Source organism: Rhinoderma darwinii, chromosome 3 (assembly GCF_050947455.1).
Source record: "Rhinoderma darwinii isolate aRhiDar2 chromosome 3, aRhiDar2.hap1, whole genome shotgun sequence".
Classification (NCBI taxonomy): domain Eukaryota; kingdom Metazoa; phylum Chordata; class Amphibia; order Anura; family Rhinodermatidae; genus Rhinoderma; species Rhinoderma darwinii.
Genome location: NC_134689.1, coordinates 122804959 through 122822241, shown reverse-complemented (window position 1 = coordinate 122822241; position 17283 = coordinate 122804959). Strand labels below are relative to the sequence as shown.

Here is a 17283-nt window from a genome sequence, read left to right as displayed (position 1 = left end):
CAGATGACGTCCTCTTGACTATCACTAAACCTCATACCTCCCTTCCTACAGTTCTCCGTAGGTATGGGAGGCTGTCAGGGTATAAAACTAATACATCTAAAACGGAAGCGCTCCCTCTTAATGTCCCACACCAGGAGCTCCAGCTACTCAAACACAACTACACCTACAACTGGAAGGAAACCTCCTTGACCTACTTAGGAGTTCAACTCACTCCCTCCTATACGTCGGTTTACAAGGCTAATTTCCCCTCTTTGTTTGTAGAACTACGTCAGCTAATGGCCAGGTGGGATCCTCTTCCCATGTCATTTTTTGGGCGCAGAGCAGCGGTCAAAATGAACTTGCTCCCTAAATTACTGTACTACTTTGAGACTTTGCCGGTAGCAGTACCTATGAAGGAATTGCGGGCCATGCAGTCTTCTATCCTCAGGTTCATATGGCACTCCGGCAGACATCGAATTCCGAAATCAGTCTTATTATCTGGTCGATCTGCGGGTGGGCTATCGGTCCCTGATGTGGTGAAGTACTACTGGGCGGCACACCTCCGTCGCATACCCAGCTGGGTGTCTTTAAGGGCGTACAATAAATGGACCGAAATAGAGAAGCTATGGATGGCCCCGGTTCACACAAACTCCATGTTATGGGGCGACCCACTGGTAATGCCGACTGCATCTTTATTGGGTCCCATGAGATTTCAAAGGGAGGTGTGGGAAACCTGTAAAAACCGCTTTCATTTGGCGTCTGGTTGCCCGCCCTTGACTTCGATACTCTACACTCCCACTATTCCGGGGGGCACTACCTCCCGAATAGTCCGATTGTGGACGGGAATTGAGGTATTTCACCTGCCTGATATGGTTGATCCCCACACGCAAGAGCTTCATCCGTTTTCATACTTTCAAAGACATCATAATATTCCCTCCTCTGCATTTTTTCACTATCTTCAGGTCAGACATTACATGCAGCAAACTTTCAGATCCATGCGGGTCACTGCACCTACAAGCTTTGAAAGGTTATGTCGGTATGCTACCACCACTAGGGGGCTTATTTCAGCCATTTATGCAATACGGCTATCCCCAGAGGGTTCCCCTCCGCCTGGGCATAGATACATGTTGAAATGGGAGGCCTTACTGAATAAATCCATCCCTCTCTCATTATGGCAGATTATTTGGTCGCAAGCAGCTAAAACCTCCATCTGCACTGCATATAAGGAAAACCAATATAAAATCCTTATGTTTTGGTACCATACCCCTGCCATTCTGCATAGCTTCAATCCGGGTATTCCGTCGGATTGCTGGCGTTGTAGAAATCAGAGGGGGATCTGTTCCATATTTTCTGGAGCTGTTCACTGGTACAACAGTATTGGTTGGAAGTTAAGAACTTGGCATTGGCGGTGTTGCAGCAGGATATTCCCTTAGATCCTCTTCATTACCTCCTGAATGTTCCCCCTAGGTCTTTGGGGAAATCACCAGCTCGACTCTTTCGACACTTTCTCACTGCCGCTAAGACGTTGATAGCTTGGAAATGGAGACAGACAACCCCTCCCTCTCACATCGACTTAGTAACTAGAATTAGGGAAATACGTACAGTGGAACATATGACGGCCTCTACTGACAATGAACTGGACAGGTTCAAAGTGGTGTGGGACCCGTGGGACAAGTATTGGATACAGGGATCTCTAGATTAGGTTGTAGGTGGAGCTCCGACTACCCCCCCCCCCCCCCTCACCCCCTTAACCCCCTGTGTCTTTTCCCAGATGTCTTGTTTGTCTATTGAAAGTTACTGTTTTACCATGTGAATTGCATGGCCCTCCATGCTGCTCTAAGCTATATGTATATTTTGAAAAATTTTCAATAAAAACACAGTTGAAACCAAATACGCCATCCATACAGGATCATACATTGACTAAGTGCCTGAGGAAGGTCATGGTATTGACCGAAACATCGCACTGTCATTGGCTATAAATATAATAAATTCTTTATCTGCAAAAGAATTTCCACTTTGGTGTGCATAGTGCTTTTTCTCCCTTCATATACCAGGACACACTTTCACAGGCCTTCTACAGCTTCATGCCATACCTAGCCCTTTTGTTGGGCAGGTAGTGGCAGAAGTGTAATCAGCCTTTAACCCCTTCCCGCAATTTCATGTACAGTTAAGTGATGGGAGCTGGCGTTTTCCCGCAATTCCACGTAACTGTACGTGAAAGAGATGGAGCTGGCTACATAGGTAGTGCAATGTATTAGAACATCAAACAAACAGTTGGAGCTTCAAGTCCTCTAGTGGGACTAAAGAATAGTGTAAAAATAAAAGTTGTAAAAAAATACAATAAAAGTTTCAAGTAATAAAATAAAACACAATCGCCTTTTTCCCTTAGCAAGTCATTTATTATTGAAAAAAATAATAAAGCCATACATATTTGGTATCGCTGCAACCGTAACGACCTGAACTATAAAAACTATAATGTTATTTATTCCGCACAGTGAACGCCGTAAAAAAAAAAAAAAAAAAGCTAAAAAATACTGACCCAATTGTTATTTTTTGGTCACTTTTTTTATTTAAATTTTTGGAAGACAGTGATCAAAAAGTCGCATGTACCCAAAAATGATACCTATAAAAATTATAAATCGTCTCGCTAAAAACAAGCCCTCATACAGCTCAGTCGACGAAAAAATTAAAACAGTTATGGCTCTCACAACTTGGCGACAGAAAAAAATCCATTCTCTTTACAAAAATTTTATTGTGCAAAAAGTTGTAAAACAAAAAAGTGCTATAAATTAGGTATCACTGGAATCGGACTGACCAGCAGAATAAAGGTAACATGTAATTTATAACGCGTGGTGAACGCTGTATAAAAAGAACTAAAAAAATATATGCCAGAATTGCTGTTTTTTGGTCACCTTGCCTCCCAAAAAAAAAAAAAGGATAACAAGTGATCAAAAAGTCGTATGTACCCCAAAATGGTACCAATAAAAAAAACTACAGCTCGTCCCGCAAAAAAAAAACAAAAAAAAAAACAGCCTTCATATCACTATGTCTATGAGAAAATAAAATTAGTTAAGACTCCAATAAGTCAGGAAAGAAAAAATATGCAGTTGTGCCGGCCCGAGGGGAAAATTTCTTCTGTTTCAAGTGGCGAAATATCAAGGCCCCTAAAATTAGGGAACCAGGAAGGGGGGGACCTAAACATATCTGCTGGAAGTGAGGGTGCCCGTATTATACCATGACAACACTTCCAAGCAAAATTCCTCAAACTGCAAAGATGCAGAGTGTGGAGTGTGGACCAAAAGGGGGATAAGTAAGGACCATTTATTAGTGCGACACTGGCCTGTGTAGAAAGGATTGTGTCACAGCGTAACAAAATATCTATGGATTATTTTATTGTTTTTTTTTACCCCATTATTATACCACCTGACTATGCCCCTTATATACTCCGCCCGCCTTACATGTACCCCCACATTATAAACGGAAACACGAGTAAGACTCCAAACAAAACTACTGCCAAGCAAAATCCACGCTCCAAAAGCCAAATGGCGCTACCTCACTTCTGAACCCTACAGTGTGCCCAAACAGCAGTTTACTTCCACATAAATGGCATTGCCATACCCGGGAGAACCATTTTAACAATTTTTGGGGTGTGTGTCTCCAGTGGCATAAGCTGGGGAAAACACATTTCCCACTAAAATGGCACATCTAGGGAAAAATTTAAATTTTTACTTTGCACCTTCCGCAGCGCAATCATTCATGGAAAAGGCCTGTGGGGTGAAAATGCTCACTACACCCCTTAATAAATGCCTTGAGGGGTGTAGTTTCCAAAATGGGGTCACATCTCAGCAGTTTCTTCTATTATTTCACATCAGAGCCCTGCAATTGTGATCCAATACTTTGTAAATTGCCAAATTAGGCCTTAGGGGGGATTCACACGAACGTGTATTGGGTCCGTGCGGGCCGCGTGGTTTTCACGCGCCATGCACAGACCAATACAAGTCTATGGGGCAGTACAGACAGTCCGTGCTTTTTGCGCAGCGTTTGTCAGCTGCGCAAAAAGCGCGACATGCTCAATATCTCCGCGTATTTCTCGCATCACGCACCCATTGAAGTCAATGGGTGCGTGAAAACCACGCAGGTCGCACGGAAGCACTTCCGTGCGAACTGACTGAAACAGCGCACCAGCTGTCAAAAGGATGAATGTAAACAGAAAAGCACCACGTGCTTTTCTGTTTCCAAACATCCAAACGGAGTGTCTTTGCGATGAGCGAACCCGGACAACCGAACCGAACTTCACCGGGTTCGGCCGAACTCGTTTTGGCCGAACCCGGCAAAAACATTTCCGGTACGCGACGTCAGGAGATAGTCACTGTCCAGGGTGCTGAAAGAGTTAAACTGGTTCAGCACCCTGGACAGTGACTTTCGATCCCAATATACGTGAACTTGTAAAAAAAAAAAAAAAAGAAGTTCTGGCTTACCGATAACTCCCGGCTTCTTCCTCCAGTCTGACCTCCCGGGATGACAATTCAGTCCAAGTGACAGCTCCAGCCAATCATAGGCCAAGCACAGGCTGCAGCGGTCACATGGACTGCGGCGTCATCCAGGGAGGTGGGGCCAGATGTCGAGAGGCGCGTCACCAAGGACGCGTCACCAAGGCAACGGCCGGGAGGGAAGTTCTCGGTAAGTACGAACGTTTTCTTTTTTTTTTAACAGGTTTCTCAATATTGTGATCGGCATTCACTGTCGAGGGTGCTGAAAGAGATACTGCCGATCAGTTAACTCTTTCAGCACCCTGGACAGTGACTGACGTCGACTAGCCTCATCTCTATGATGGCGGCTGCGCGAAAATCACGCAGCCGCGCAATATACACGGATGACACACGCAGCTGTCAAGTGGTTTTTGCGCGCGCAAAAACGCAACGTTCGTCTGAATCCGCCCTTAATTTCACATTGTACACTTTCACTCCTGAGCCTGGTCGAATGTCCAGGCAACAGAATAGGGCCACACGTAGGGTGTTTCTAAAACCGGGAAACAGAGCATAATAAGAGAGCTGTCTTGTTATGGTGACAAAAGCTGGGCACCACATATTAGGATATATATGGAAAAAATCCCATTTTCATTCTGCAACATCGAGTGCACACCAATTTCTGCCAGTCACCTGTGGGGTTAATATGCTCACTACACCCCCAGGGGAATACCTTGAGTGGTGTAGTTTCCAAAATGGGGTCACGTCTGGGGGGGGATTCACTGTTTTCGTCCCACAGGGACTTTGCAAATGCGACATAGAGCCCAGAAACCAATCCAGCAAAATCTGTACTCCAAAAGCAATATCTGGCTCCTTCCCTTCTGAGCCCTACTCTGCGCCCAAACAGCAGTTTATGACCACATATGTGGTATTGCCGTACAAGTGCTTTACAAGTGTTGGGGTGCTTTTCTTCATTTATTTGTTGAGAAAATGAAACATTTTCAGCTAAAACTACATCTTATTGAAGAAAAAGTATTTTTTTTATTTTCACTGCCCAATTATAATAAAATCTATGAAACACCTGTAGGGTCAAAATGCTCACTACACCCCTAGATGAATTCCTCAAGGGGTGTGGTTTCGTGAATCGAGTCACTTTTGGGGAGTTTCCAATGTTCTGGTACCTTAGGAGCTTTGCAAAAGTGACATGGTGTCAAGAAACCAATCCAGCAAAATCTGTGCCCCAAAAGTCAAATGGCGTTCCTTCTCTTCTGATCCTTGCCATGTGCTCAAACAGCAGTTTATCACCACAAATGGGGTATTGCCGTACTCCAGAGAAGTTGCTTTACAAATGTTGGTTTTTTTTTATTCCTTTATTTGTTAAAATGAAAAATTTTCAGCTAAAACTACGTCTTATTGAAGAAAAAGGATTTTTTTTTATCTTCACTGACAAATTCTAATAAAAGATATGAAACCCCTGTGGGTTCAAAACGCTCACTACTCTCCTAGATGGATTCTTCAAGGCGTGTAGTTTCCTAAATGGAGTCACTTTTTTTGTGTTTTCACTGTTTTGGTCCCTTAGGGGCTTTGCAAATGTGATGTCTCCGCAAACCATTCCTGCTAAATTTGAGCTCCAAAAGCCAAATGGCGCTCTTTCCATTCTAAGACCTGCAGTGTGTCCAAACAGCCATTTATGACCACATGCGGGGTATTGTTTTACTCGGGAGAAATTGCTTTTTCAAATGTAGTGGTGCATTTTCTCATTTAGTCCTTATGCAAAATTAGAAAAAAAATTAGCTAAACCTACATTTTCTTTGAAAATCTACATTCTTTCATTTTAACGGCCAACTTCCAATAATTTCGGGGTCAAAATGCTCACTATACCCCTAGATCATTTCCTCAAGGGGTATTGTTTCCAAAATGGGCTCACTTTTGGTGGATTTCCACTGTTTTGGCACCACAAGAGTCTTTCAAACCTGACATGGTGCCTAAAATATTTTCTAATAAAAAGGAGGCCTCAAAATCCTCTAGGTGCTCCTTTACTTCTGAGGCCTGTGCTTCAGTCAATAAGTGCACTAGGGCCACATGTGGGGTATTTCTAAAAACTGCAAAATCTGGGCAATAGATATTGAGTTGAGTTTCTCTGGTAAAACTTTGTGTTACAAAAAAAAAAGATGAAAAATGAATTTCTGAAAAAAAATAAATAAAAAAAATTTCAAAATTTCACATCTACTTTGCCTTAATTCCTATGAAACGTCTTAAAGGGTTAAGAAACTTTCTAAATGCTGTTTTGAATACTTTGAGGGGTAAAGTTTTTAAAATGGGGTGACTTAGAGGGTTTCTAATATATAAGGCCCTAAAATCCGCTTCACAACTGAACTGGTCCCTGTAAAAATAGCCTTTTGAAATTTTCTTGAAAATGTGAGAAATTGCTGCTAAAGTTCTAAGCCTTGTGATGTCATAGAAAAATAAAAGGATGTTCAAAAAACGATGCCAATCTAAAGTAGACATATGGGTGATGTTAATTAGCAACAATTTTGTGTGGTATTACTATCTGTCTTACAAGAAGATGTCAATTTAGAAAAATGCTAATTTTTGGCTAAATTTTGCCAGTAACAAAGTACAATGTGTCACGAGAAAACAATCTCAGAATCGCTTGGATAGGTAAAAGCATTCCGAAGTTATTACCACATAAAGTGAAACATGTCAGATTTGAAAAAATTGGCTGCGTCCTGAAGGCCAAAACAGGCTGCGTCCTTAAGGGGTTAAAGTAGACTAGGGATTCATCCACTGCTAGGCATTTTTGGGGGTATAGACCTGACAATTTTGGGCTGTAATGGGGGTAGTTTCGGTGTGGGCACTTATTGTTATGTGAAGGAATTTTAGTATACTTTCAAAACGGGTCCTGGGCATTACAAGAAAATAAAGAGGGGAATGATAAAGGCTGTCTCTTTTCCAAAAAGAACATATTGTGGGTCTTTTGGTAAAGCCCATACTCAATAAAAGGTCCCAGAACTTGCGAATTTCAGTGGGGTCTGTGAGAGTTCATTTTTGAGGCTTGACATAATAGAAATTAGGATTGAAGGCAATAAATTGCTCTCCAGAGATATTTGTTTGTGCCACTATCCAGTTCACAAGGTCATCAGTGAAGAACAGTAAAAAAAAAAAAGTTAATTTCACTGATGCCTGGAGTCAAAGTAAATTCAGTGACCTGGTGCACAAAATTATCTGCGGGGAGTCAGCTGTACTGGACTGCGATTGTGCACTATTGTTGCCTACCCTTGGACACCTATATGGCGGTTCATCAGAAGATGAGTCACTTGAGGAAGATGACACTAAAAATGTCACCTCATCCGCACTGCTGGAGTCAGATTCCTCAAAGATCAAGGCATATGGTTCTTCAGCAGTAGACTGCCGATTACTCGTTTTGTTTTTTTAATCTTCTGTAAAACTAATGTTAAATATTTTTTGCGTTTTTTCTTTGTTTTTAAACAATAACTAATTCCCTATACCCAATGTATTGTGTCCCTCAACAAAACCGCATGGGTAACATGTGTTAGGTCCAGGTGGATGGAGATGAGGTACAGGAGTTTGCTGTGGGCCACAGATTCGTCCCAATTAGGCAAAGGATACAATGAGGGTAGCGATGAGAAGATGAAGGGGTTCATTTATTTTACACCCATCGCTGGGAAGTAAATTACAGGGATCACAGTTGATACTGGAGACACAGAGTGCTGATGAAGCCGATTGGTGCCGATCAGGCACAGGAGGGTAGTAATGCGGCAAAGAAGGGGTTAGTAATTTAATATTTTCCCCACTATTTACACACTTCTATGGGAAGTGAATGACAGGTGACAAAGGAGACTGGGCATTGAAACTTCGGCAAAGGAGACTGATAAGGCACAGGTGGCTGCGAGTCTTATGATGGGGCATCAAGGTTACTGTTCTGTGGTGCAGATGGGCACAGGACAGGTGCATGGGGCACAGTAGTCTGGCTAATGGGTGATCCATTGGTTAATTTTGGTACTTTGTAGGCACTAAATTGTATGTGGCACCTTTACAGCTATGAATCTACACAAGCTCAGTCTCTGATCGCTTCCCTGACAGAAGTAAAGCGATCAGCGAATTAGGGATGCAGGGTGCATCGAAACTTCGATACTGTGCATCCCTAAACGGTTCGATACCGCTATTTCCTGTATTTCGATACTGAGCTGCGCAGCCGCACAGCTCAGTATAGTAATACATGAATGTATGGGACAAACAGAAAAAATGGGACATAGATATCATCAAAACCACAAAAAAGGCCATACTTACTAGGTAGGTGGGTGGGTGAAAACCCGTTCCCATCAGGACGCAGACGAGTCAAAGAATGCTGCAGAAGGAGTGTGCATTAAATAGTGATAGCCCCTCCCACTAGTCTTGAGGGGAGTGGCGAACTAAGTGCTCAAAGGTGTGCAATAAATGAGTGTCAGTGTAGTGCTAGGGTGTGAATGGATGGTAAAAAATAAATATGTATGTATGAAAGTGTCAGAACTGTGTAATAATGTAATAAAAATAAATAAATAAATGTGATGAATAGGGGTCAGTGCTGTGAATAGTACATGGGGTGTCAGTACTATGTGTAATACGTGGAGGGATAATGTGCTGGTCGTCAGGCATGGCGTATCTTGCCGAATAACAGCCTATTTGTAACGCCGCTAGTGTTAGCAAAGAGAATTTGTGAGGTCAGGCACTGATATTGGAGGGAAGAACTGTCTCGCAATCGGCGTTCCAATTCTTCCTGAAGATACCGTATTCAATGAGCTTAAAGAGGCTCTGTCACCACATTATAAGTGCCCTATCTCCTACATAAGGAGATCAGCACTATAATGTAGGTGACAGTAATGCTTTTTATTTAAAAAAAAAACGATCTATTTTTACCACTTTATTAGCGATTTTAGATTTATGCTAATGAGTTGCTTAATGCCCAAGTGGGTGTGTTTTTTACTTTAGACCAAGTGGGCGTTGTACAGGGGAGTGTATGACGCTGACCAATCAGCATCATACACTTCTCTCCATTCATTTACTCCTCTTATACTGACATATTAACGTTACTGAAGTGTTTAGAAAGTGAATGTCTATTCACAATCTCTGCACTTCGTTACTCTGTCTGTGGTAGTTACAGCAGAGGAAGCGTAATCTCGCGAGATCTCGCTGTAAATGACAGGTTACAACGACATCACGCTTCCTCTGCTGTAACTACCACAGACAGAGTAACGAAGTGCAGAGATTGCGCGATAGCCGATCCACTCAAGATCATTCCCACTGCGATCGTGCAATGAGGAGGAAAAGGGGTCAGGACCCCATTTCCAGTGATCGTGGGGGTCCGCTCGTGGTGAGCTCCAAGCAATCATACATACAGTGGGTAGGGGATAAATGTGCTTAGTGGAAAACCCCTTTCAGGCAATCATATCTCAGCATAAATAAAAAAAAATTTTTTACATTAAAGGACATTTTAAAAATGTATTCTCATAGGTCTTCTATTATGTGAACATTAAACACTCACCAGTTCATAATGCTGTTTGGTAAGTAGCAAAATCCCCCCGACGTAGGTCTTGTAATGATACAGGGGATGCAGTTCTGGGGACGCCACGTGAAAGGGACCCTTTTCTGGGAATCCATAGTCCAGATTTGGGTTAAGAGGTAGCAGGTCAACATCATGCATTGCGATGTAGTCCGTATCGTTCCCACTCTCCAAGAAGCCCACATTTATCAAAGAAGCCCTGTTAAACCTGATGAAGAGCATAAAATGTGTCAGGCTATTACACACTACTGGTGATTTAAGTAAAAATTGCCTTTAAATTGTGTTCCCCGACTCCATTTAAAAAAAAATAATTATATATATATACATATATATATGACAGGGTACTTGGATTATCCACAAACTATCACCTTTCAAGCTTACATGTTTTTTTTCAGACATTTCTGATTCTGTTTTAAATGAAGAAAAACAGAGAGGAGAATAAATAAGCAGCGCAGTCAATGAATTGTAATAAAAGATTTTAATCCGGTTTGTCATAAATTTAGCATCGGTCTGTTTTTTCCTTAAACAGAGAAAACAATTCAGATTTACAAACCAGGAGGAGAATTGAGAGCAACTTGGGGAATACAGATTAAAAAACAGATGCACGGAATCAGAATAAAGAAATGTGGTGCGCATCATTAACCCTTAGGCCAGGTCCACACGTACCAGAATGGATTCTGATTTTACCTGCAGAATTAGCCCCACTTACATTGCATTGTACTTTGTTGCAGAATTGTACTGCACTCTACAACTGGAAATCCATGACAAATACACCATGTGTGAACCCGGCCTGAAGAGGAATCCCCATCTTATTATGAATCCACACCCACTAAAGAATGGGGGTCAGACGATAACCGTTCGTCGATTCCCAGCCACCGCACTCTTCATACAGTTAAATGGAGAAGGAGGGCGCTTGACCCTCTCAACTGAAGTCTACAGGAGTGACAGAAATAGCCGAGCAAGCAACAGACTTCGCTAACCAACTTCTTAGCCATTAGGTGTAAGGATCTGTTCACACGGAGTGTTTTCAGGCTTATTTCGGGGCGTTTACGCCTCGAAAAATGCAAGCAGAACGCCTCCAAACTTCTGCCCATTGATTTCAATGGGAAATACGGCGTTCGGTTCCGACGGGGCGTTTTTTTTACGCTTCGTTTTCCAAAAACGGCACGCAAAAATACGCCCGTGAAAAAGAAGTGCATGTCACTTCTTGGGCCCTTTTTGGAGCAGTTTTTCATTGACTAGAAAAACAGCTACAAAAGCAACCGTAAAAAATGCAGCGAAAAACACGAGTTTGATTAAAAAACTTCTGAAAATACGGAGCTGTTTTCGTGTGTGCACATACCCTTAGACAACGTGAACAATTATCTTATTTCTAGCGAAGGAGAATGGCCAGCTATAGTCAAAAAGCACAGGTTTTAGATAAGCAGATTAAAATGGCTTTAATCAAATATTTTGCAAAAAAATAATATTATGGACAAATCGAGGTATTGGTTAGATTATATTGCAAATAATAAAGTTATTAACGTCACAAAATATAATCATATACCGTACATCATTTATTAAACATGTCCCTACCATAATCTATACTGCAATCCAAAAAAATATATGTCTGATGCTCCTAGACACAGCCACCTTGGGACTTTAAAGATGTAAGCGCATACTAGCGCCCCACGTTCTTCCAGCCACCTACGCAGACTTCCTCTCAGAAGCTGCCAATAGACGTTATTAGAACAGCTCCAGGCATGCGCAGTAATGCATAATCCGTCCTAATGCAATTAACCCTTCTTGTGCTGCCCAACTGTCATGCAGCTGCCGGCTGCAAGCCCACCCACAGACATGGAAGTAGCTTGGACGCATGCAGCGGGGGGTCAACTGGGTTTAAAATAGAGGACGATTTTACATTTTTAAAGGGGTACATTGGCTTCTCTACCTAAAGTCAGCAATATATGCTATTTATTAAAAATACAAAGAAGTAGAAAGTGAACTACTAATAAAAAAGGTAATGTTACCAAAACAAAGATACTCAATATATATACACGAGGTGCATCCCAAAAGTAATGAGAATGATTTCCAAAGAAATCCTTTAATTCAAAAAACATACAATTAGGCTCGATCACCTTCAAAGTAAGTCCCTCTCAGACTAAACGCAACGATTCCAGCGACACTGCCATTCTCTGAAATCTTCATGTGAGAGGTTGTTCAGAGCCCCGGTCGCAGCTGACTGGACGTTTTCAACAGTAGCAAAATTATGTCCTTCCAGGTGTTTGTTTTTTGTTTGTTTTTTGTTCCCCAAAATCAAGTCACACAGTGCCAAGCCAGGGCTATAGGATGGCTGTGTCTGCATTTCCGTCCGTGACTAGAGGAAAAACAAGGGTGCACTTTTGTAACATACAGATGCTTCAAAAGGCTCGGGCTCAGCTGAGGATAGTCCGGCCGTAGTATAGTTGGGATACCCACGCAACAAGCTCCATCCGCACTTTCCTCACAGAGCAGTTGTGGGAGCGTAAAAAAAAAAAATCATTCTCATTACTTCTGGGACACCCCTCGTGTAGCTCTATAGGAAATAATTTTTTTTATTTACTTTTAAATGACAATCACAATAACACAGGTGTTGCTATCTTAGTCAATTCGAGCTAACGGTGCACTGTAATAGTATATCATAGTCAATGTTGAAACATAACCGAGGCCATACAAACCTGTAATGATCCACCTGGTTTATGACAAATATATGGTGTCGAATCTTTTTCTCAGACAGGTACTGGTGCATATGGGGGACAAAACTCAAGAGTTCCTCAAATCGTTCCCGAAAAGGAACAAGCAAAGCAAGACGATGTGGACCCCATGAAGGATCCTCATTCACAGTTCTAGAAATAGGGGGACAGGACTGTTTGGGCAGCACCTCTTCTTGCTTCCTGACATCACCTGTACAGCTGAGTTGCAGCCACAGCATTGAAAGAAAACCAAGCAGCAAGCAGGTGAGGAACAGCTTGAAGATGCTGCATTTTCTGGGGAGAATCCCAAGAAAAAGACCTGACCTACAATAGAAAAAGAAATGGTAATGAATATCTCCAAAGGCAAGCTGAACCATAATGTTAGGATAGATGTTCTGCTGTAGGATTAGAATATGGGAACGGTTTTTGGCTTAAATTGAGATTAAGCCTGTTACATATACAGTGGAGGAAATAAGTATTTGATCCCTTGCTGATTTTGTAAGTTTGCCCACTGTCAAAGTCATGAACAGTCTAGAATTTTTAGGCTAGGTTAATTTTACCAGTGAGCGATAGATTATATAAAAAAAAAAAACAGAAAATCACATAGTCAAAATTATATATATTTATTTGCATTGTGCACAGAGAAATAAGTATTTGATCCCCTACCAACCATTAAGGCTGGGTTCACACTACCTATTTTCAGACGTAAACGAGGCATATTATGCCTCGTTTTACGCCTGAAAATAGGGCTACAATACGTCGGCAAACATCTACCCATTCATTTGAATGGGTTTGCCGACGTATTGTGCAGACAACCTGTAATTTACGCGTCGTCGTTTGACAGCTGTCAAACGACGACGCGTAAATTGACTGCCTCGGCAAAGAAGTGCAGGGCACTTCTTTGACATGTAATTTGAGCTGTTCTTCATTGAACTCAATGAAGCACAGCTCAAGATTTACGAGCGTCTCAGACGCCTCGTAAAATACGAGGAGGAGCTTTTACGGCTGAAACGAGGCAGCTGTTTTCTTCTGAAAACAGGCTGTCATTTCAGCCGTAAAAGCAAGCTAGCATGTGAACATACCCTAAGAGTTCAGCCTCCTCCAGACCAGTTACACGCTCCAAATCAACTTGGTGCCTGCATTAAAGACAGCTGTCTTACATGGTCACCTGTATAAAAGACTCCTGTCCACAGACTCAATTAATCAGTCTGACTCTAACCTCTACAACATGGGCAAGACCAAAGAGCTTTCTAAGGATGTCAGGGACAAGATCATAGACCTGCACAAGGCTGGAATGGGCTACAAAACCATAAGTAAGACGCTGGGTGAGAAGGAGACAATTGTTGGTGCAATAGTAAGAAAATGGAAGACATACAAAATGACTGTCAATCGACATCGATCTGGGGCTCCATGCAAAATCTCACCTCGTGGGGTATCCTTGATCCTGAGGAAGGTGAGAGCTCAGCCGAAAACTACACGGGGGGAACTTGTTAATGATCTCAAGGCAGCTGGGACCACAGTCACCAAGAAAACCATTGGTAACACATTACGCCGTAATGGATTAAAATCCTGCAGTGTCCGCAAGGTCCCCCTGCTCAAGAAGGCAAATGTACAGGCCCATCTGAAGTTTGCAAATGAACATCTGGATGATTCTGAGAGTGATTGGGAGAAGGTGCTGTGGTCAGATGAGACTAAAATTGAGCTCTTTGGCATTAACTCAACTCGCCGTGTTTGGAGGAAGAGAAATGCTGCCTATGGCCCAAAGAACACCGTCCCCACTGTCAAGCATGGAGGTGGAAACATTATGTTTTGGGGTGTTTCTCTGCTAAGGGCACAGGACTACTTCACCGCATCAATGGGAGAATGGATGGAGCCATGTACCGTCAAATCCTGAGTGACAACCTCCTTCCCTCCACCAGGACATTAAAAATGGCTCGTGGCTGGGTCTTCCAGAATGACAATGACCCGAAACATACAGCCAAGGCAACAAAGGAGTGGCTCAAAAAGAAGCACATTAAGGTCATGGAGTGGCCTAGCCAGTTTCCAGACCTTAATCCCATCGAAAACTTATGGAGGGAGCTGAAGATCCGAGTTGCCAAGCGACAGCCTCGAAATCTTAATGATTTACAGATGATCTGCAAAGAGGAGTGGGCCAAAATTCCATCTAACATGTGTGCAAACCTCATCATCAACTACAAAAAAACGTCTGACTGCTGTGCTTGCCAACAAGGATTTTGCCACCAAGTATTAAGTCTGGTTTGCCAAAAGGGATCAAATACTTATTTCTCTGTGCACAATGCAAATAAATATATATAACTTTAACTATGTGATTTTCTGTTTTTTTTTAGATAATCTATCTCTCACTGGTAAAATTAACCTAGCCTAAAAATTCTAGACTGTTCATGTATTTGACAGTGGGCAAACTTACAAAATCAGCAAGGAATCAAATACTTATTTCCTTCACTGTACATAGACAAAATTAAACTGCATGACTGTTTCACAGCCCCATTCTGTGGTCAGCAAGTCAATTCACCTTATAGAAAGATTTATTATCTATCTCGTGTTAGATTGCTCGGGGTCCGACCGCTGGCATCCCCTGCCGATCACTAGAACAACTGCGACTAGGAGTTTGCAAGGAAGGGGCAGTCGAGCATGTGCCATAGACTTTGAATAGAGCGTCAGGACGCAATCTGAACCGCCACTCCATTTAAACTCCTCCTAGCCGCAATCATGCAGCAGGGGGTGGCGGGTGCAGGGGACTCCCTTTCTAGTGATCTGTGGGGACCCGAGCGGTTGGACCGCCACCGATTTAACACTTATTACCCATCCAATGGATAGGTGATAAATATCTCAAGTAGGAATATCACTTTAATATGAATACACCACAATAATGAACCGAGCAAAGATTGTGGGAGAATTAAAGGGGCTCATTACTCAAAATGAATTGACTGGGTAACAAAGCATGTCATACGGGGTAGAAGAGGGAATAAAGTTAAGGCATGTATCGCCTCAATTATTTTCAGCGGGCTTGTTCTGTGACTATTACTTCAGGGTCCCGCTCAAGCACGATCCCGTTCATTTAACCCAGTTAAATGCCATGGTCAATAGCGGCTGCGGCATTTAAATGACTAGAAACCGGGGCGGCCCCCTGTAATGTCCCATTTAGTCTGCACGGTGAACGTCGTAAAACATTAAAACCACCAGAATCGCTGTTTTTTGCCACCTCATCTCCCATAAAAATAAAATAAAAAGTGATCAAAAAGTCTCACGTACCCCAAAAGGTTACCAATAGAAACTTCAGCCTGCTCGCAAAAAATAAGCCCGCATTCCGCTCAATGGAAAAATAAAAAGAGTTATGGCTCTCAGAATACGGCGACAAAACTCAAATTGGGTTTTTAACAATCAGTTTTTTCCTTGCAAAAGTAGTAAAACATAAAAAAAAAAAAAAAATAGTTATCGCTGTAATTGTATTGACCCGCAGAATAAAGTTAACATGGACGTTTTTACCACACGTTGAATGTCACAAAGACAAAACCCCCCAAAAAGGATTGAGGAATCGCTGTTTTTTTTCCCCTATTACACCCCACGAATATTTTTTCCCCAGTTCCCCACTACATTACATGGTACAATAACTGGTGCCGTGAAAAAACTACAACTCATCACGCAAAATAACAAGATTTATGCTAATTAGTTTCTTAATAAACAACTGGGAGTGTTTTTACTTATGACCAACTGGGTGTTGTACAGAGGAGTGTATGACGCTGACCAATCAGTGTCATACACTTCTCATTGTTCCAGCTCGGCTTCTTTCACTGCACAATCACGCTGGAACAATCACGCTGGAACAATCACGCTGGGACAATCACGCTGGGACAATCACGCTGGGACAATCACGCTGGGACAATCACGCTGGGACAATGAGCTGGGACAATGAGAAGTGTAGGAGGCTGATTGGGCAGCGTCATACACTCCTCTGTATAACGCCCAGTTGGTAAAAAGTAAAAACACGCCCAGTTGTCTATTAACCCCTTAATGTAATAGACATCACTACCAGACAGGACGTGATGTCTATTCACAATCCCGTCACTTCAGTAACGTTTGTGTGGGACTTTCAGCACAGCAAGCGTAATTTCGCGAGATCACGCTGTAAATAACAGCACAATGTGATCTCGATGTGCTGTGCGTCCCACACAGACGTTACTGAAGTGTCGGGATTGTGATTAGACATCCCGTCCTGTCGTGATGTCTATTCACTGTCAGGACACTTCAGTAACGTTAATGTGGGTGTAAGTGACACCACAGCGTGAACAACGCAGGACCACTATGTGCAGAGTAAATGAACGGAGGGAAGTGTATGACGCCGATTGGTCAGCGTCATGCACTTCTCTCCACAACGCCCAGTTGGTCAAAAGTAAAAACACGCCCAGTTGGGCATTAAGAAAGTCATTCGAATAAATCTAAACTAGGTCATAACTTGGTGATAATAGATTGTTTTTCTAAATAAAAAGCACTGCTGTCACCCACATTATAGCGCCGGTCTCCTTATGTAGGAGATAGGGCACTTATA

General features: G+C 42.4%; 1 protein-coding gene across 3 annotated transcripts in view; it reads right to left on the bottom strand.

Annotated features, from left to right (window-relative positions):
• Positions 1–17283, bottom strand: part of B4GALT7 (beta-1,4-galactosyltransferase 7) — a 35794-nt gene that overhangs the window by 17546 nt on the left and 965 nt on the right. For all 3 annotated transcript variants that reach the window (XM_075860055.1, XM_075860057.1, XM_075860056.1), the window contains exons 2-3: positions 12702–13040; positions 9988–10213 (exon numbers count right to left, since the gene is read on the bottom strand). In XM_075860055.1, coding sequence (XP_075716170.1) covers positions 9988–10213; positions 12702–13040 — 565 coding nt within the window. The remainder of the gene's footprint in view (positions 1–9987; positions 10214–12701; positions 13041–17283) is intronic.